This window comes from Engystomops pustulosus, chromosome 4 (assembly GCF_040894005.1).
Source record: "Engystomops pustulosus chromosome 4, aEngPut4.maternal, whole genome shotgun sequence".
In the NCBI taxonomy this organism is placed as follows: Eukaryota; Metazoa; Chordata; class Amphibia; order Anura; family Leptodactylidae; genus Engystomops; species Engystomops pustulosus.
This window is the reverse complement of record NC_092414.1, coordinates 141,813,758-141,835,374: the sequence shown is the minus strand read 5'-3', so window position 1 is coordinate 141,835,374 and position 21,617 is coordinate 141,813,758. Positions and strand designations below refer to the sequence as shown.

Below are 21,617 nucleotides of genomic sequence, written 5' to 3'. Positions count from 1 at the left end.
GATTTTTTTCCACCATACGTAGTGTTTAGAAGCTTCTTTCAACTGCTGCGTTTTTATCTTAGGAATCGCAGGAGAGCGCACTTATCAAGCAGTAATATAAATGCTCCCATAATTTTGTTTTTTCTTTTCTGGTTCGTTTCCTTCTATTTTCTCATCTGCTGTCTTTACTTCTATGTTTAACAAAGTTTCCTTTAAGTTCTAACTTTTTTTCTACCCTACATTACAGCTCTTCAACTATCCAGTATCAGTATAACTAAATGTTTTTTTTTGTTTTTTTTTGAGTAGACACTATTTATAGCATTTAGAGGGTTTTTTGGTTTTGCTTCATGTTCTTTAGAATGAATATGTTAAAAGTATCGTAATTTTAGCAGCAATTCTTAGCAGTTGAGTATCTTTCTAATGAATTTATATTAGGTTAAGCTCGCTGCCCTTCTGAATATTGGGTGCAGCTGATTTCTTTATAGTACTGTTTTCATCTCTTGTTTCTGCAGGCCAATACTTCCTGCCTGCAAACTGAATGAAGGCCATCCAAATTCCCTCCCGCCTTGTTATGTTGTAATGCGACAGATTGTGTTCTCTCATCTCCATCCTTACAGAAAGGTGAACGCTAACTGTGAATGGAGTACACTGCAGGAACAAGTGGCCAGAATATTAAGAAGGTTGTTTTATGTTTTGGCAGCTTGTTCTGCTTGTGGATCTTGCAGCAATGTGTGCCAGACCCTGACTGTCGCTCCTTGTGAGGCTAAAGCAGAGATTCTGGATGCTGCCTTCAGTTAACTTTGTATACACATAGCACGAGATCCTGTAATTGCCCTTGTAAGGCAGCTCTTGTATTTTTACACTATTGATCTACTTTTGCAGAGGCACAGGACTTTTGAATGGGCTATATACATGGATTGTCACATAGATAATTATTTTGATGAAAAAAAAAATATTCGTCTAGAAAGTTTGACTCTTACCGTGGTATTAGATCTTAACTTGGAAACCCTAACATTTAAAGGGATATTTTAGTTATAAGTTATTTACTAGCCAAAGCTTGCACACTGCTGCTTAATCCAATTTATAGACAGTGAATGTAGTGATTGGCTGCTTGTTTAGGATCCCCGTTCTTGTAATCCAGATGAGGCCCCCTGGTCTTGAGTTTATTTTAGTTGAGAAAAGAATGCCCAGATCCATCCTTGAGCCGAAATGGCAAGGAGGAAAATAAAAAAGAAAAATGTGCTATACTTCCTTTGGTAGTATTTGCTAGAAAGTGGCAGCATTAAAAAAAAAAAAAAAAAATTATATCTAGGTAACACATTTTTTTGGCTGTTTTATATTAACCTCTCACCGATGCGCGCTGTAATAGTACGGCTGTGTCGGGTGCAGGTGCATGGAGAGGGCTCAGGGGCTAAGCCCTCTCCATAGCCAATAAATCTTTTTTGCATATTGCAGCAAAGACTTACCGGTAACACCCGCAATTGGTGCTAGCACTGATCGCGGGTGTTATCCCACCGATTGCCACTGGCAAAGTTGCACCCATCTTGCCGAACATTGATGCTCCCCGTGTTGTCATTGGGGTGGAGCCATCCTTTGTTATGACAGCCTCGGGTCTTCGGGCTGTCTCATTTTAACCCATTCATTACAATGTGCTAATTGCAAATTGGAATGAATGAGGAAGAAAATCCCCATATACTGCAGTATATGGTAGGATCGAACAGACAACCTAGGGTTAAAGTACCCTAGGGAGTCTGAAAAATAATAAAAATTAAAAAAAGTTTAAAAAAATATTATAATAAAAATTCATATCACACCCCGACCCTTCCCTAGAACTGATATAAACAGTGAAATTCATAAACACATTAAGTATCGCTGCATCCGAAAATGCCCGATCAAAATATAATAATGTTTTTTCACTATGTTTAACCCTGCAACGGAAAATAGCGCCCAAAGTCGAAAATGGCACTTTTTTGCCATTTGAAAAATATATATATTCAAAAAATATATAAAGTTCAATACAAAGTGATCAAACGGCTGTACGGTTCTAAAAATTATATAATTGAAAACATCATCAAAAGTCGCAAAAAATTACACCACCCACAGCTTCGTACACTGAAGTATGAAAATAGCGCCAGAGATTTTAATTTTTGTAAATGTATGAAAACTTTACAAAACCTATACAAATTTGGTATCCCCGTGATCGTACCGACCCAAAGAATAAAGTAGACATGTCATTCGGGGCCACAATGAAAGCTGTAAATTCCAAGCCCACAATAAAACGGCCCAAATGCAGTTTTTCACCATTTTCACTGCATTTGGAATTTTTTTTTCCAGCTTCCCAGTACATGGCATGGAATATTCAATACCATCACTATGAAGTGCAATTTGTTACACAGAAATCAAGCCATCACACAGCTCTTTACATGTAAAAATAAAAAAAGGGGAGTCAAAAATGGAAATAAAAAAAAGCTTGTTAAGGGGTTAAAGTGTCATCTATAGAGATGCATTTTATGCACTAGCAAGGGGTCAGCTTAGCCAGTTTTCCAAATCCAATTAACAACAATATTGTAGTTCTTCTCTAGTCCCTGTAAGTGGAAAAAACACATTTAGATTTTATTTATTTTTTTGTTGTATCAATATTCATTGCTGAAGTGTATACATGTAGGCCAAAGCTGTGACCTGCTATAGGATCATAGGTTGGATGGAGAGGTAAGTATATGTGTACATATATGTATGAGAGAGAGATTACATTTTATACAGCTATTTAGGCCAACATAATCTCAGGACTGGACCGCAGGACCCGACAATACAAAAAAATATTACCCCATTTAGCTGATAGGTGCTGATAGGTAAATCTGCTGTATTCCATAGACAGACTATAGAGTAGCGCTTTGCAGGTTGTGGGGGACATCTGCAAATAAATTAAGACATTACAGAGTAAAAACAGTCGTATGCTCACAAAAGCTTACAGTCTGTGAGGAGCCCTGGTCAGATTATTCTAGATGCTTCTAGAAACGTGTCCAGAGTTTTTTGGGTTTTGATTTTAAATTTTTGACTGCATTAGATTCATAGAAAGGAGGAGAATAAAGGCTAACAAGATTTTAAAATAGAAGGGAAACCTATTAGGAAATGGGAAATGACATTGTAGAGAGTTTTTGTGTCAAAGAGAATGTTACAAACCCATAAATTATACAAAATATATATATTTTTTTAATCCTTGGTTGTCTACCTTCACTCAGCATTTGTATGACTATGAAGACACAGAGGGGTGAATAATTGGTTAAACTAAACAGGGCTTGCAGAAAGCCATATATACCGTATATACTCAAGTATAAGCTGACCCAAGTATAAGCCAAGGCCCCTAATTTTACCACAAAAACCTGGTAAAACCTATATATATTTTTTTACTCGAGTATAAGCCGAGTTTGGGGTTTCGGCACATTTTTTTGTGCTTAAAAACTAGGTTTATACTCGAGTATATATGCTACTTGCCTTTAGAACAACCCCATCCCAATTTGATAAATTTAACATTGCAGAAAGTTGTACAAAAAAAGCTCTCTGCACATTACTTTTGCCTAAGGGTGATGTCACACATGGCGTTTTTAATTTTCAGATCGTAAAAACTGCATGCATCAAAAAAGGCATCAGTTTTTTAAAAAGCACACGTTTTTGTCCGGTTTTCCGAATTTGAGCAATTAAAAATGGACAAAAACGCATGCGTTTTCAAAAAACGGTCCTAAAACCGCCATGTGTGACATCACCCTAAGGCCTAAAACCCCCAAGCGAGTCTGATGCGACTAACTCACATCAAACTCACAGCATGTGCTCACCGCAATGTCCGACCTGAACGCTCAGAGACCGGAACTGAACTCAGCATGTCCGTTCAATTCTGGTCTCTGAGTGTGGTGGCCTATGTTGGTTCTATATACCAACAAATAGGCTGACTGTTTGTTTTTAGCAGATTTGCAGAACTTAACAGAACAGGAACATAAGCCCTTCCCTTAAAGCACTCTGCAGCCTTTGTTACTCTACAGTGATTTCATTTGGTTGTGCTTTAAAGGAAACCTACCACCACAAATCTACCTATAAAGGTAGATCGGGTGGTAGGTGAATCAATGGGACGTGAGGATAGCCCTTTTAAGGGCTAATCCTCACGTCCCCGCACTGTTTTATAAACTTTTATTACCCTAATATGTTAATTTACTTATGCGGCTACTGGGGCGTGGAGTAGCCGCATCTGAGGTTACACGAGGCGGCTACTCCACGCCCCGGTAGCCACATTACCCCTCCTACTCACCATGTTCGGCGCGCAGCTGCTCGTAGCTGCGCGCCCTCGTCCGCCGATCCTGACGTCTGCGCGTGCGCAGAACAGCAGGCCCGCGCCTGCGCAGCCCCGGCTTCAGAGCAGTGACCGCGCAGGCGCGGGCCTGCTGTTCTGCGCATGCGCAGACGTCAGGATCGGCGGACGAGGGCGCGCAGCTACGAGCAGCTGCGCGCCGAACATGGTGAGTAGGAGGAGTAATGTGGCTACCGGGGCGTGGAGTAGCCGCCTCGTGTAACCTCAGATGCGGCTACTCCACGCCCCAGTAGCCACATAAGTAAATTAACATATTAGGGTAATAAAAGTTTATAAAACAGTGCGGGGACGTGAGGATTAGCCCTTAAAAGGGCTATCCTCACGTCCCATTGATTCACCTACCACCCGATCTACCTTTATAGGTAGATTTGTGGTGGTAGGTTTCCTTTAATTGACTCATTCTGTAGTCACTCCATAGCCAAAACACTACCATGACTGTTTTTTTTTACTCTTCCATTTTATCCCAATTCTCTCAATATGTACAAGTATGTGTATTACCAATTAAGTAATTGCTCTGTTAATGAAAATTCCAGGGATACATATTGTCATTTTCTCAGAATTGCCTTGATTTGTGTCCTTGACAAGAATATGTCTAGAAGGATTATCGCACATCAGGCAGAAATTGTAAAGTGCATGGCTGCCCATTTTATGATCTCCTGGTGCATCATGTGTAACATAGAAGACTAATAGTCATCATGGTGTCTGATGAGAGTGGACAGAAGGTGGAACTGCAGGGAAATGTGCTCATACTCTGTAATCATGTGAGAACTGCAAAGAGGGAAATGTGTATTTTTCCTGGAGTGTTGTTTTTAGAAGATGAGTAAGTTGTGCTGCGGAAACAGCCCCTTCTACCTTGTAATTTTGCTTGTTTCACCAGGAACAAAAATACTTTTTCTAGTAAAATCCTTGTAATGAGAACATTATGACGTGAACCATACCTTGCTTGACCATTGCTCAGGTAAACCTACATATGCTCCCCCAGTGCCCAAGTGTATAGGTATTATCTGTGGACTCCATAGGTTGCCAATGTAAAGTTCCATTTTAATTGCTGCTTTTTAGCTTATTTCTGTCTTTTACTTGTGCACTATTGATGCATAAACGTTGAGGTAGCCAATCCTGTACTCGATAAAAAATCTTGTTTGTTTCAAACTGTAGTTGGTTTTATTTATCATCTGTCTTGGTGTCTTTTTTTATTTTTTTTATTTATTTTTTACATCTCCCTCTCGTGGTAATTGAAAATTTCAATAATTTTTAGATTGATTTATTAAATTGTCCTATATTAACTACAGCTATTATCGCTACAAGAAGGATTATAAAGGTGGGTGTATTAAATCATTTAAAAGAAAAATTTAAAAAGCTGGTACTTTTGTTTTTTCAGAGCCAAAAATCAATGCAAGCGAGGAAATAACTATAAAGAAAGACATTGGCACCGTCTTGTTGCAGTGCAACCTCACCCACAATGGCCTGGGCCCAGTTCAAAGTACTTTCTGGACCAAGAATGGTTTGGAGATTGCTGGCACAATGAAAGAGTCTCCAGCCAGCACTAACATGGAATACCGGTAAGATATTAATGACATAATATGTCTCTACTTCCAGATGCAAGCATAACATTGTACAGATTTTATGCAGTCCAGTTTACTATTTATTGTATAACAATGGATGATTTTACATCTTATTTACACCTCTGCACAGAGCACACCTCTTTTCCATATAAAACGTAGAACTCAATGAGTCAGCTCCAGAATATTGTTGCTGATCTCTTGATTGGCGTTACACAAGGTTTTGGGCAAGATTGTAGGCACTCTTTATTATGGAAAGAAAAATCCTCACTGTTGACATGTTTGTTTCAGTAAATAATAAATAGTATATTTTTTTTTAATCCTAATTGTGGTGTGTACATTCTTCTCCTTTACATTTATGAATAGACTGGGTGTTGCTATTAACCCTGTTAAAGGGAACCTGTCAGCAGAAATTGACATAAACCAGTTTGTTGTGAAGCAAACCAACACCTTCCAGATCATGTTTTCTTTATGGTCCAGTGTGGTGCTATCATCCAGAAAACCAGCTTTGAAGTGAGAACTGGCTGTATAAAGTCATGGAGGCAGAGTTCAGCAATGAAGTCAAGCTCTCCCCACCTCAAAATGCCCCCTTTGCTGTATTTGATGCCTTTATGTACATGGTAAGCACTAGCTGGCTCTCCTGAAGTCCAGTGCATGATGATCAATCACAGTACAGCAGACATTCTGATATAAGGAGACTCCATGACTTTACATACAATCAATTTACATCTCACTACAAAGTTGATTATTTTTGGCCAGTGAAATGGAAAAGGCTGCATTACATATAACAGAAGGCATGAAGTCTACTGCATACTGGATTGTTCCTCGGTTATGGTTCTCTCATTTATAACGGGAATAGAATAGTGCAGCAGACATTTCTTCTTGGCAGTCTATGGATGGAAGTCAATGGTACAGATGCTAAGCAGTAGCCCTCTTATTTACTATTTAGTTTCTGTTCAGCAATAGCGCTGATGTGAATCCTGCCTTATTTGTCATCTTATGCATTACATTCTACAATCATCTCCATCTCTTGAATATAACTTTATTATGTGTTCTGATTACAGAATCACAAAAGCAAAAGCTGATGATTCTGGAGAATATCAGTGTGTATTTACATTTGCTGGCTCTCCAACCACTGTCAATACTACTATTGAAGTGAAAGGTTAGTATCCACTACTAGCTGGTGTAATTAACCCCTTAAGGACACAGCCATTTTGCAGGTTAAGGCTCAGCCCGATTTTTTGGATTCTGACCTGCGTCGCTTTATATGGTTATAACTTTTGAACAAAACGATTCTGAGATTGTTTTTTCCCCACATGTTGTACTTCATTTTAGTGGTAAATTTTGGCTGATAAGTTTTGCGTTTATTTACAAAAAAAAAGAAAATATGATACATTTTTTGAAAAATTTGCCATTTTCGAAATTCAAAATCATTGCGTTTACAGGCAGATAGATTTACCACCTAAATAAGTTGCTGAATAACATTTCCCATTTGTCTACTTTACATTTTCATAATTTCTGAAATGTCTGGATAATTTATTTTGATGTCACGCGGCTTACAAAAAGAATATCGCTTTTCCGGATTTTCTGAATTGACTATTTTGGGGATAAATACAGTTTTGAATGAAATTTTACATATTTAGCATCAAAACCCCCTAAATAACCAACCCATTTTCAAATCTGCACCCCTCAAGCTATCAGAAACAGCTTTTACGAAGATTGTTAACCCCTTGAGATCTTCATAGTAATTGAATCAATATGGAGGTGAAATTTAGAATGGTCAAATTGTTCCCTTATACGTTCATTTAGCACTAAAATTTACACATTTCCAAAATATAAAAAGAGAAAACTCACCATACAATTTGTTCTGCAATTTCTCCTGAGTACAAAGACCCCCCACATGTGGCCGTTACTTGTTTTATGGGGGCACAGCGAGACGCAGAAGGGAAGGAGAGCCCTGCAGCTGCCAGGATTTTAGTTTCCTCATTGGCCCCTTTTGAAGGCTATAAAATTTTCGCTTTTTCGTTATTTGGGCCATGTGATGCCATTTTTTTTGCGCGATGAGATGCTTTTTCCATTGTTACCATTTTGGGGTTGGTATCACCTATTGTTGAAAATTTAGGAACTTTTTTTGAGGGCAGGAGTAGAAAAGCATCAATTCTCTACTGGTTTTTTTACTCTTTTTTTTTTTTTTTTTTTTTTTGGTGTTCACCGTATAGACTAATAATCATGTTATCTTTATTCTATGGGTTGATACGATTACGGGGATACCAGACTTGAATATATTTTTTTACGTTTTACTAAATTTGTCAAACAAAACCCTAATGTGGGGAAAAATCTATCATTTATGTATTGCCGTCTTCCAAGTGGCATAACATTGTTACTTTTTTGGCTACGGAGCTGGTTGATGGCTTGTTTTTTGCGGGATATGTTGTACTTTGCACCAGTATCATGTCGGAGTACACATGGTTTTTTGATCGCATTTTATAGCATTTTTTGTGGGATTGAATAGCTAAAAATCATAATTTTTGGAAAGTTTATAGCAGTTTTTTTTTACGGCGTTTATCGTAGGGGTTCAATAATGATTTACTTTTATTCTACGGGTTGTTACGGACGCGGTGATACTATATATGTGGGGTTTGTGTTATGATTTAGACTTTTTTTTTAGTTATATGTCTCTTTATATGTTTTGGGGGTTTTGGGCATTTTTAGTGATTTATTACTTTATTTTTTTATTGAATAACATTTTTTTTTTACTTTTTCACTTTTATACCATGGGACATGAACAAGAAATCCTCTGATTGCTTGTTCATGATAATATTCTGCAATACTCATGTATTGCAGAGTATTATCAGTGTCAGCCTATACACTTGCATAGGCTGGCACTGTGCCAGTAAGATGACGTCACAGACGCCATCTTACCGGCAATTCTTGCAGGTAACTCTGGGGTCCAGATCGGACCCCAGAGTTGCTATGGCAACGATCGGCGCCCCCCGAAAACGGTTCGGGGGGGGGGGGCGATCGTGGGGGAAAGACCCCCCAGAGGCATGTTAGATGCCGCGGTCGCGCTGACCGCGGCATTTAACGGGTTAAGCACCCGCGATCGGAGTCAACTCCGATCGCGGGTGTTACACTGGGGTGCCGGCTATCAGTCACAGCCGGCACCCCGTGTTTCCCGATGCCGGTTCGGCTCAGATCTTGAGCTGAACCGGCATGGGCTCAGCGTCCGATATATCGGACGCTGAGCGTTAACGGGTTAAAGAAGACCTGTCACCAGACTTTACCTCCCCGCCAAAAAAAAACAACAAAAAAAACAATGCCTGTTGGGTAAAATTAGCTTCCGGTGAACCACGCCTCCTTATTTTGACTGACCGCTTTGTCTCTTAAAATCACCTCCTTATTCATGATTGACAGGTCTGACTACTAGGACATGCTGCTGTATGGAACTAGTACTTTGGGACTGTCTGCCAATATTTAACTACAGATATATAAAGCTCTATTTACTTATATTGTTTAAAATTAGTAGTTTTGCATTTGCAAATTTGCTGCTGGCAAATTATTTCGGAGTTTGTATGTTCTCTCCGTGTTTGCGTGGGTTTCCTCTGGGTCCTCCGGTTTCCTTCCACACTCCAAAACATACTGGTAGGTTGATTAGATTGTGAGCCCCTTGGGGACAGGGACCGATTTTACAAGCTCTGTGCAGCGCTGCGAAATCTGTGTGCACTATATAAATACAGGAATTATTATTATTATAACCATACAGAATAATAGATGCCTTACATATTTGCCATTATAGAATTGAGTTGTATTACCATGAATTCATTTCTGCTGTAAAAAAAAGTTACATATCCTATGTTCATTCATCTGCCAGAAATGAATGGCTTATATTTCGTTTTTTTAATTTTACTGTCCAGCTATGCCAGAAATCACAGGACACAGAAAGAGCGAAAACAAGAATGAGGGACAAGAGGCTCTTCTGTATTGTAAATGTGTGGGATATCCTCACCCAGAATGGACATGGTACAAAGTGGTTGATAATGTGCTAGTCGTAAGTACAGTACATATTAATATTCACATTTATTTACTTACATGTTTCATCCAGGTGTAAACCAATATACAATGTTTCTAGGAAATCAACCATTAAAGCCAAGCATGATAAACCAGGGGCATTTACTCATAAATCCAGGCACAGTGACTGGTAATCTTGTTATAAATGTTTCCTTCCTAATAAAATCAACAAAAAGTATGCTAATAAACCAGAAGGCCATTTTAGGGCTTGGTAGAAAAAGAAAAAACAGAGGACAGCACCTTGGGTAATAATGTAAGAAATTTTTTGAGAAGATGATCAGAGGGAGCTTACTTCGAGACTTCTTTGTTAAATGCTTGTCACTGCTTTTGGTTAAAAAGGGTGGAGGTATCGTTTTTTTTGGGGTTTTTGGGCTGTGGTGCCGTAAATCGGTATTCATTAGCTCCGTACACCAAAGTATAAAAAAGTTATTGGCGCCAGAAGATGTCGAAATCCCAAAAACATTTTTTTAAATGTATGAAAACATTATAAAACCTATACAAATTTTATTATCCCTGTAATTGTACCAAACCAAAGAATAAAGTGCATTTGGGGCATACAGTGAAATCCATAAAATCCAAGCTCACAAAAATACGGCACAAATGCGTTTTTTTTTACCAATTTCACAGCATTTTGAATTTTTTCCCACAGCTCTTTACATGGAAAAATAATTGAAGGTGGGGAGTGAAATATAAAAACGCAAAAACGAAAGGGCTGCGGTGTTAAGGATAGAAAATAGCTTGTAATAGCTTTTTAAAATGCCCCATACATACAGGGTTATGTCACCCAAACTTATTGTGTGCCATGAATTTTGCCCTCCTCTGAAAGGATAGCTTCACTTTCTTTGCTGTTTCCAATAACCAAACACCCCCATGATTTTTAAATATTACAAATTTATACAGTTTTTGCCATTGGAATTATCAGACTGTCCCATAGAATAATATGCTATTCTTACTGAAAGATGAACACATAACCGAATTTGGAAACCTAGCCCATAGGAAATGGCGTAACCGTGATTCTCCTAACCCATTCAGAATTTTTATTTTTTTTTTCCCCTTCTACCCAGCTAGTACATTTTTGATGACCTAGATATAGGGCACTACTATAATCAAAGGGGAGCCAAGACTCTCCCCCCGCAGCAATCGGCTGAAATAATTTGGAGCCTCCTCAGTACACAAGAGGATGGAGCCACCTACTTCTCTTTGTCCGCTGTATAGTGTCAGCTCCACACTGATCACACACATATACAAACAACTTCCGTATTTTATTGAAAACTCTAATTTCCAGTCCTTTAAAAATAAAAATTAATTTAATTGCCTTTGATCATTGGTAAAGTTCTCTGTGTTGCAGAAATAAAGGTGCTGGTGCATATTGCTCTTAGCGTGGTCACCTTCACTGGTTAGTAGGAATTGGCCCCATCCCATTCCTTCAGGAATCCTGCTCGTGGCCATCTTTAGATGGATGTGTTGTCTAAATGCTGCCTTTTGTAATTTTGCAGGAACCAAATAATGAGAGCGGACGAATCTTTATCACCAATGAAGACAACCATACAGAATTAAAAATCATTAACCTGGACATCTCTAAAGACCCTGGTGTTTACCAGTGTAACGCTACCAATTCTGTTGGCTCTGATAGAAGCACAATCATCTTGCGTGTGCGCAGTCACTTGGCTCCGGTGTGGCCCTTCCTCGGCATTGTGGCGGAGATTGTCATCCTAGCGGTTATTATTGTGGTGTATGAAAAGCGCAAAAGACCAGATGAAGTCCCAGACGGTAAGAGCAGGATGAGGATCACATTTTCAATATTTCCTTATCATTTAATTTTATCCAAATATATGTAATTTACATGCAAGTCTAAAATTACAACAGGGTAATGTTACTCAATTTTCAGTGTATATAAGATGCTGATGCCATAGTTGCATAACATTTTTGCATTTTTCCTCATCAAGAAAGGAGGATATGGGACTTTTATGCACCAACAGATGTACATTCTAGAGCCCAAGAGAATTTTACTCAAGTTGCTTATTTCCAAGACTTATCAAGATTGCCCCCCTTTGAGTGTGTGTAGGTAGATATATGTATTCATAAACACTACCATACCATGTTCATAAAAAGTACAAGAGGTTGGTAACGTATGTTCACAACCAAATCCACCTGTTATGGCAGGAAAGTAGTACAAATGATGGATAAGTAAATCACTAAAACATAAATTCTGAAAAATATAAAAATATACTAATCGAAAATGGCAGTGAAAACAATGTGATCAAGGAAAGATCAAGTGTTGTCACTGGAAACAAACCAACAGCTAAATACTACTGTCATCCACCTTTTAGCATGTAATAAGACCTCTGAAGCCTACACCAGGTGACATCAGTCATGAGGAAAATCGCATACCTTGCATGTTATGAATCTTCCAAGACATCAATGACAAAATATACGGGTCACGTTTAGCATGTGTGCTCGGTAGTCCATCGTCCTCCACATAGAAGGTCATAGGTGAGGGAGAGGTATAGTGGGGTCACGGAAAAAGCAGTTACAGCACTCTATAGAGCGTGGAGTGTGGGGTTCCCTATTGCGCCCTAGCTGGGGCTGTGTAGGGAACCTGTTATGCTCTAAGGAGCCTCGACTTGGGGTCGCAGCCCTAAACGACTGCCACCGCGACTGAAACTTTTCCCTGATATCGGCCCACTAACCCAAACTAAGTAGGGAAGGATGGAGAAATCTGTAGGGTCACTCAAGTGTGGTGTCCTCTGTAGGCAAAGTCACGCACCCACAGAAGTCAATAGCTGCAAAAAAAAGTATAAGAGAGTGTATAAGATATTTAGGTGCAAATCAAGTATACACAGTATTGGTCTAGGTCGAAGTTCCCTAAATCCAGAACCAATCCAAAATGGGGTGCACGGCGAGTGTACAAGCCAGGGCAACACAGTGGTACTGCGGTACACGCCAGAGCAATACAATGGTACTCCGGTGGTGGTTCCAGGCTGTAGGTGCCTGGTGGTTGAGCGTCAATGAAACATCTCGTGTTACAGTAGCTTCGGATGGGTTCTGGATTCCAATCATCTGGCTTTTACCTATAACCTGGACCATCCCCCGGTGCACACTTTTTATGCTTACCGACACTTATCTGAAATTTCAATTGCAAGTCTATAAGGTCGCATTTCCCCTGATGAGCCTATATACATGGGTGAAACATGGCATGTAGGGAATTTTGACCTAGACCAATATTGTGTGTACTTGATTTGGGGATTCGCACCTATTTTCGATTTTTATATTTTTCGGAATGAATTAAAAGTTATGTTTTAGTGATTTACTTATCCACCATTTGTACTCCTTTCATACCATGTTCATAACCTGTGTACCAATAATTTACAGCTAGGAAGGCAATATGAGGGTTGTGAGAGTTAAAATTGTGTTAATTTTTATTGGAGTTGTCCTTTATCTCCTACATGGATAAAAAAAAATTTCATTAAAATTTGTTTATGCAGAAGACACAGCAACAGTTTTCACCAAAATCCAATTCAGTCTGAATATAAAAAATGCAGAGGTTTATAATGCCAAAGGTGAAATTCAGAAGTAAATCGACTTCTATTACATGGATTTCACCCCTAGCTTACTGTCCGTTATAGAAAACACTGCTAAATGTGAACACTGGTTAATATTGTGTTATTGTGGAGTAGCTTTGCTTCCGTCTGAAATTCCTTTTAATTGAAGCCTCCTTAGTAGAAGAATACTTCTATTTGCTGTGTGCAAGAATGTTGCATACATACTTAGTTAGTAGGGCAAAATGACTTTTTCTACTGCATGACAATTGTGGAAAAAAGATTTGCAAGATTGACAAATGCAAACTGGTTGGATGTGGTTTGCATCTGTAATGAAAAATGTATTTAATTTTATCCTGAATCTGAAAGGCTCATTTCAGAAGCGAGGGACATAGTCTAATAGCTCACATCATCCCCAAGTGGAAACAACAATGTATAGAGCAGAAGTCCCCAACCTCAAGGTTTATTTCTTTTGAACCAGGAACTGGTGGGAGAGTTGGGCATTTCTAATCTGAGCACTTGCCTACCAGTGTATTCAGAGATTAGATGAAGGTTTGGGACGGAGGCAACGTTTCTTATTAGAAACTTGTCTTATTGTGTTAACAAGCAGGAATAATCAGATATAAGATATAATTTTGTCTATTGATATGGTTTATTTAAAAACTTTTATTTTTTGATAATAACAATGTCACTCACAAATTTCTTCCCCTCGCCTGGTAAATCTGGTAAGTTTGTGCTGTACATGCATTTAAGTGACACATTTCTACAGAGGTAGCACAAGTATTATGTTGCCTAAGGTTTGTATAATTTTTTTTTTCTCTGTCTGAGCCACGGTACCTTCTTGCTGTGGGCATGAAACGCACTGCTGGTGGGTGCATGCTAATGACTTTTTGTAGTTAAGGAACAGAGAGTTCTACTGCTTATACTAGAACCCTAAAAAGCGGGTCCAGTTTTGTTGAATGGTACACTGCTATCTTCTGGACAATTCATGTGCTTTTTGCATTTTTTTTTTTAATAAGACTTTAGTTCAGCAGTGCATTTCATACACTCTAGCATGACCTACAGATTTTTTTTCCTGGCTCAGCATTGCTTTCCTGTCTAATACTTACATAATATTCATCTTGTATAGATTAGATTGACTAGTTTTGAAGTCCAGCTTGTACTACACAGTGACTGGGGTGCAGTGAGCTATGCTGCTCAAATCTGTCTTATTTCAAGAGCAAACTGGGCCACTGCAAGATAGAAGTGTTCAAGGCTAGCAAAAACCATCTTTTCTGAATTAAAAAAATATAATCTTGAGTACAATATTTGACGCTGAAAAATTCAACAAAGATTTGTCTTCATTTCTAGTGGATGTATGTCGGTGTACAGACTTAGGATTGTTACATTAATACTGATTTTTATCAACTTTATTTTTATGACCCTTTTTTTTAATTGATATTTAACCAAACTGTTGAATGTGATATGCAGAGCACTTTGATTCTTTATTTGATATACCTTTGCCTTTTTTCCCACATCTCTGGTATAGCTACTCTAGATCCATATTAACAAGGGTGATGATTTATGGAGTCATAATTTTCTTGATGTTAATCAGAGGCCTGAACTCTTCAGCTTTGATATCTTTATACAGAATAATGGGTGTGCGCATGGGTGTGAGAGTGTTGGGCATTTTCCTTCCACTGGACGTTTCCATCATGATGCACTGCAGTTCTTGCTGCATTTATAAAGTATTCCTTTTAGTGTGAATTCGGTGCATCCTGCTGGTAAGAGTGAGCACTCCTTGTATATAAACCTGCCCTTCCTTTCACCATTGCTTCCTATCCACTTCACATTTTGCTTGCCTCTCTTTCTCAGCAGCACAGATCGACTCGGTCACTTTGTCTTTTTATTTTTAAATAACATTTTATTTTCTTTCTGATTTTACTTTCTTTACTTTGTGGGTCGGGTGGGGGAAATCCAGGGAGGCAGCTTCTCTAATTATACTTGTCGGTTACTGTGACTTTTTTTTTTTTCCCCTTCAATTGCATCAAACCTTAAATAATATGGTGGTAAGTGCGAGTTCTGCATGCTTTTCCAGTTTGTCTAATCTCGCTTCCGTTGTTGGGATTGCTCAAGCCCATGATGTTAACACTCGGAGTTTTCCCTCATCCACTCTCACAACTAATTTTCAGTTTGTTATTGGTTTCTTGTTTGTTGTTTTCCTCTTGCTTTTAGTTTTTAAAATAAATAAAACTTTATTATCCCCACTGCAGTCTTTACGCCCCTTAAAAAAAGTCTTTCTCTACTCTTCGCATGGGCTAGAATTTCTATAAACAATATAGAAATATATATAGTATGAAATGCGCGCACACACATTTTGTATAGTTTAATTTGGAATGGTAATGTAAGGATTTTATGCTTTTTTTTGCTGATTAGTACTAGTACATATAGCATTGGTCACTATTCTACTATAGTATACCCTCTCACACCAATTTCCTTCACTCTATTTTCTGTTCCGGCAAAAAAAAAAAAACCTGATAAAGCGCAACACATGACTAAAGGGTTTGCTTGTAGTCTAGTCTATACAAAGTAGACATAGCCTGCATAGCAACTGTAGGTGCAAAATTAAAGATGCCCTATTGCCGTTACTCCCGACTCCACCCGCACTCTCAATGGGCAGAGAAGTTTGCTGCTGCCTGCTACTTCTGACATCTAGATTTATCATGGTCTAAGAGGCTCCAAACACTTAAATTCAGCAAAATTGAATAGTAGTATTGCAACTTTGTAATATTCATGTACGTTAATTATGCTGCCATACCTGGCTCGCACCATGGTAGTAGACATCTGTTCAGAATATTTAAAAGTAGTACATAATATACAGTACATGCACACAAGTGGTGAACCCCTCTATGCTGAAAAGCAGTATATTGTGGCATTCCTAAATATTCATCTTTAACTGTGCCCACGTTTTATAGCTGTTTTCTTCTAATTAATTCAATCCTCTCATAATAGAAACTCTTCCCATAAATGGACATCAAGTTATTTAACCACTAAGATGGCCCTGTTAATGCTGACCGCAGCATCAATGGTGCTTTAGAGGAATAAATACATTTATTGCCTGTTATGCAAAAGGGTCACATCCCAGTGTCAGCTTAGTCTGGCAACTAATACTTGTATACTGTGACCTTCATAGTGGTAGCCCCGGGGGGCTTTTTAAACCACATGGTCTGCGGCACCAATCTCACAAATTAAGCGCAATTGCTTTTCTGTGAATACATCCTTGTTGGAGTCCTAAATGGCGTCTAAAAGGAAAATTTTTTTTTCTCTTTTTTTTTTTAATTTTTGCACAAATTATCCAGTAGTAAATATACTGCAATATGTACAAACTATTCAGAGAAGCTGGATCACGATATGCATGCACACACCTATAATTATATAAAATTAAATGGATTTGAATACTAGAATCTAGCAGCATCCTTTTAGATAGCAAGCAGTGGACTGAAATGCTGTTGTATATTAGTCCATAAGTAGCATGGCCGTGAGTGATAGGGTGTGCTCTATACTTAAAGAGGCGTTTCCTTTCGCGGGTATTTATATGTTAGGAAAACATTTATAGGTACAGGTACCAGGAGTGAGACACAAACCTGAGGCCTTCTTGAATGTAGTGGTGGTCAGACAGACCATGAACTTTCCATTCAAGTAGCCTCAAGCAGGGAGGGAAACTGGGCCAATATACCTCTACGGCTATGTCATACATGCCTGGAGATCACTTCTTTTAAATGGCTCGATATTCTATTTACCCCTTTTGGTGAGTGTGTTGAGTAACCAGATCAAATTTGCACAAATTTCAGCCATCACAACCTTTGTGAAGTAAGATCTGAGATCTAGGAATAGAAAAATAAGATATGTCTTCAGATAAACAAAAATGGTATTGTACAAGACATACAAATAGTAGGGGTATCTTATATATGCAAATTGTAAACTGTTGTATAGATGCAAGCAAAATAAATCAACTAATGTGTTGACGATGGGCCCCAAAAAAGACTATATAGTACTGTATATACTCGAGTATAAGCAACCCGAATATAAGCCAAGGTACCCAGTTATACCACAAAAAAAACGGAAAACCTATTGACTCAAGCATAAGCCTAGGATGGGAAATGCATTGGTGCCAGCCCATGCCCCCCAGTATATAGCCAGTACCTACCCCTGGTACCACTTAAGTCAAAACTCACCTTTCTGGTACCCCCCGCAGGTCCTCTCTCCTTCTAGGGTACCAGAAAGGTGAGTTTTGACTTTATTTTTTTTGACTCAAGTATAAGCTGTGTTTGAGTTTTTCAGCTACTGTAGCTGAATAAAAATAGGCACTATGAAGGCTAAGGGAGAAATGGAGGTTGAAAATTAGAGAAAAAGTAAGAAAGGGAGTCACAATGGAGACTAATCCAGGTATTGGGGAAAGGGCAGAACTTGCAGCTTGGAGCTAGAAACTTAAGGTCTTTTATATTGGTGTTTATGAAGGTAAACTGTGCATGTCAGGAAGCCCTATGTGTGATACGTGCTATGGGGACGCTGCGGTCTTGTAGGTTTGGGTTGCCGCGGTAAAGCAACACTCCCAGGCGCTCTCACAATAGAAGTGATCGCCAACCGGAAGTACGGGTTGCTATGTCTCCAACAATTGTGTAAGATAGAAGTAATTAGTCTGTACGGTGGTAGATAATGGCATGCTTTGTGCAGCCCTGCGTAATCTGTAGGCACTATATAAATAATTATTATTATAATGGGAGTGTATATGTAGTTAAGTTGGGATGTTGTAAATGTGGGAGAATGGAGAGAATATCGAGTTGTGGAGTATTATGTCTGAACTAATATAGAGTAAAACTTGGCAAGACTATAAGGGCAGTATGTGGGACTGTATATGAAAGACAAAATGACTGCATTGTATGGGAAGGCGTAAACCCTGGGGAAAAGAAAAGGAAATTTGATCTGGTTACTATAACTGTACATATCACAGTGAAGGCTTATAACTTTTTATATTGGTGTGTCATGCTCTTCAATTGATACTACTAGAGTGAGAACCCTACATGAGCATCAACCTCTTTTGAGTGTGCTGTATACCTTGCTTCACCATTATTTTATCTAGAGCATATTTCCAGGGATGGAGTTTCTGTTCCATCATATGTTGTTGGTCATGCCCTTTGAGAAGGCCAGCCCAATTTTCAGTGTGATTTTGTATGATTGTTGCTAATAGGCTTTCTAAATAATACTGCTTTGGAGCCGTCAAGACACTGCTAGCCTTGCAACACTAGATGTCACTAGAGAATGCTTCCAGATACAGTACAGTGTAATCATACACTGTTTGGTGACTGTACCATTTATAAACTATTGTGGTACATAATGTATGTTTTTGAGTCTAACCCTCTCTTTAACATTAATAATAATGTGTATTTGCTAGTGAATGGACTGGTGTTAATTTGTTATGTGTGCGTGTGTTTGTGCGTTTTCGTTTAAGGAATTGGTTGCTGTGTTTCAGGCCCTCTGTGTAAATGTAGCTCTCTTGTGCGTTAATAAAGCACGCTGTAGTCCTACCCAGTCTGACTTTTCTGTCCCATTTCAATATGCATTTTGCCAATTTACCAGACGTATGTGGACAAAGGCTTGTTGACTGTTTTGTGCACAGTTACATATATTTATTATTTCCTCTTATTTTATGTTGAATTATCCCCCCCCCCTTTTTTTTTTTTTTTTTTACAAAAATCTTTTCTTTTTGGCTACCTGTTGACTTGTTCATGTGTTGGCAACAGGTAGAAAGGAAGTAATATAGATCCTGGGATCATATTACTCCCTGTTTTGTGCTCATGCAGGTAACGATACTTATATCAGAGATTGTTCCTCCCCCATCTTTTTGCTTCATGTGCACTAGTCTCCTTGTGGAATCCTGCTGTTATTTTTTTCTTAAAGACTTCAGTGAAACTTCACTAGTCTGTTAATATCTCAGATGTCTTTAGTTTAGTTACACTTTACACTCTATTCCACAGATAATATAAAATACTTTGATCATATTGGAAAATGTACATTGGCACTTGCAGAAAAAAAGGCCTGAAATATTTAATATGTAAAAGTAGCTGAAGTCTGATGGGGGTGGGGGGGTGGGGGGGTGATGACATTTAATTGCAGTACTAGGTGGAACAACAACATTTTATAAGCAGTATTGAGGAAAGTAGATTCAGGGACAACATACTCTGATCACAGACATGACCCCAGGTCACCCCAAAGTAAGAAAACAACCAGCAGGATTTTACAACTGAAATGTTGGGTTTGTCTTTTCATTAAATTTATTCAGTGAACCACTGGAACTAGGGGACACGTTGGTTTCGAATAAATCTCAACAATCTGTCCACTATAGTTGCAGTCCTTCATGGCCTATCAGACTTGAAATTCATTGTTAAGAACATAACCAGTCATTTACAATAACAAGATGCCTTAAGATGCAACTGACTGAAAAATGTCCACAAAGAGGGGACATCAGTCACTCCATTAACATACATGCAAATGGGATTCTGTTCTTTACTAATGTGTTTTATTTTTTTTTCTATTTTGCTTTCCTTCCTTCCTTTCTTACAATGTCTTGGATGTTCGGTGCAGATGATGAACCAGCTGGACCCATGTAAGTAATGTGCATACGTAACCCTCGCTGTACACACATCATTGTATGTTTATTTAATTTCTTATGCCACCTTTTCCTGACACTGCCCTACTATCAAAGCCCCATTAACCCCTTCCCACTGATGCCATTTTTCATTGTGTTTCCGTATTTTTTCAGTTTTTCTTCCTCCTAGGGTACTTAAACCCTAATGGATTAGATTGGTTCTACCGTATACTGCAATACTACTGTATTGCAGTATATGGCAGTTTCGCTATGCATCTGTATCAATATGCCACCAGTTTAACAATGGATATCTTTCTATCTGTGGTTAAAAAAACCAACCAGATATCATATTAAGGCCCCTTTCACACATGCATATACGTCCCCATAGAGCATGCTATATCTTTTTCCCATGCATGGTATGGTACCACATGTGTATTGCAGTCTATCTTTCCCTGTGTTTACACCGTGTGCCGTTCATCGCTATGGAAAGGGGAGGGGCGAGCCCATCAGTGGTCGGTGTGAATACGTTGGGTGTGAAAGCAACCTAGAGGGGAACTTATCTTTTAAACTGACACCAGATCTGTGTGCCAGGTATCAGAAAATGAAGCCAGAATATAAAAGGAGCTACAGGTAGTCGGAGCTTACAGTTTACAAGTACATGCACGTTATGTAGTCATGAAAGCCTAGGAATCTAGTTCTTGTGACATGTGGGACTTTAGTTGTAAATGTTGCCAGCAGCATAAAGAAGATGGCTTATTATAGAAATTAGTTTTCCACCTAAAGATCTGTTTTTCTGTACAACAATTATAAAGCTCCTGATACTCATGTTCTATCATCCTTTCAGGAAGAGTAACTCTACAAACAACCACAAAGATAAGAACCTGAGGCAAAGAAACACAAGTTAAATAAATCTGGTACGTAGGAACATTTTACAGTGAAAAATAAAAATCACCTTCAACTATTCCTACAACTGCTTAATGTATGGAACAGTGCCGGCAAAAAACTACTAAGCAATGCTAGTTTTACCAGCATTAATATCAGTAAATTGAGGAAACAAATAGCAAACAGTTGATGAGATTGTGCAACCACATTCCTTGGTCAAACCAGTTGATTGCCATAAATAATTGCACTTTTTTTATAGCTCAAAACAAGCTACCAGTCGAAAGTTTGAACTGTTATACCTGTACATGACCTATAGTTTCATATGTGTTTGTGTGGGACCTCCTACACATGTGTTCTATGGACCTCCATAGAAAATTAAATATGTCCACAAATGTTCTTAGGTCTTAAATATATTGGGGTCCTTATAATAATAGTTCAACATGTATATTTATTATATGTATAAAAGGAGGCATCTGATATCTTGTGTATTTTGATGATACAATTTTTATCTGTTTTTACTATCTACATACTACTGAATTACAACCTAGGATTCCATAAGGATTGCAGAACCTTTGGGATAAGATATCTGTAGTAAACACAAAATGAAT

The 21,617-nt window shown here is 38.5% G+C and overlaps 2 protein-coding genes across 5 annotated transcripts in view; one reads left to right on the top strand and one right to left on the bottom strand.

Annotated features, from left to right (window-relative positions):
• NPTN (neuroplastin) overlaps nucleotides 1–21,617 on the top strand; it is a 41,544-nt gene that overhangs the window by 12,226 nt on the left and 7,701 nt on the right. Inside the window, exons 3-8 of the mRNA XM_072147827.1 lie at nucleotides 5,715–5,895; nucleotides 6,960–7,057; nucleotides 9,810–9,943; nucleotides 11,460–11,733; nucleotides 20,124–20,145; nucleotides 20,972–21,041. Of these exons, the coding sequence (XP_072003928.1) occupies nucleotides 5,715–5,895; nucleotides 6,960–7,057; nucleotides 9,810–9,943; nucleotides 11,460–11,733; nucleotides 20,124–20,145; nucleotides 20,972–21,032 (770 nt within the window). The 3' untranslated portion in view covers nucleotides 21,033–21,041. The remainder of the gene's footprint in view (nucleotides 1–5,714; nucleotides 5,896–6,959; nucleotides 7,058–9,809; nucleotides 9,944–11,459; nucleotides 11,734–20,123; nucleotides 20,146–20,971; nucleotides 21,042–21,617) is intronic.
• REC114 (REC114 meiotic recombination protein) overlaps nucleotides 12,641–21,617 on the bottom strand; it is a 92,884-nt gene continuing 83,907 nt past the window's right edge. For 2 of the 4 annotated variants that reach the window (XM_072147833.1, XM_072147830.1), the window contains exon 7: nucleotides 12,641–13,405. The gene's annotated coding sequence lies outside the window, so the exon portion shown is untranslated. Of the gene's footprint in view, nucleotides 17,366–21,617 lie in introns of all 4 variants that reach the window. The other 2 variants (XM_072147832.1, XM_072147829.1) reach the window with 1 other exon arrangement.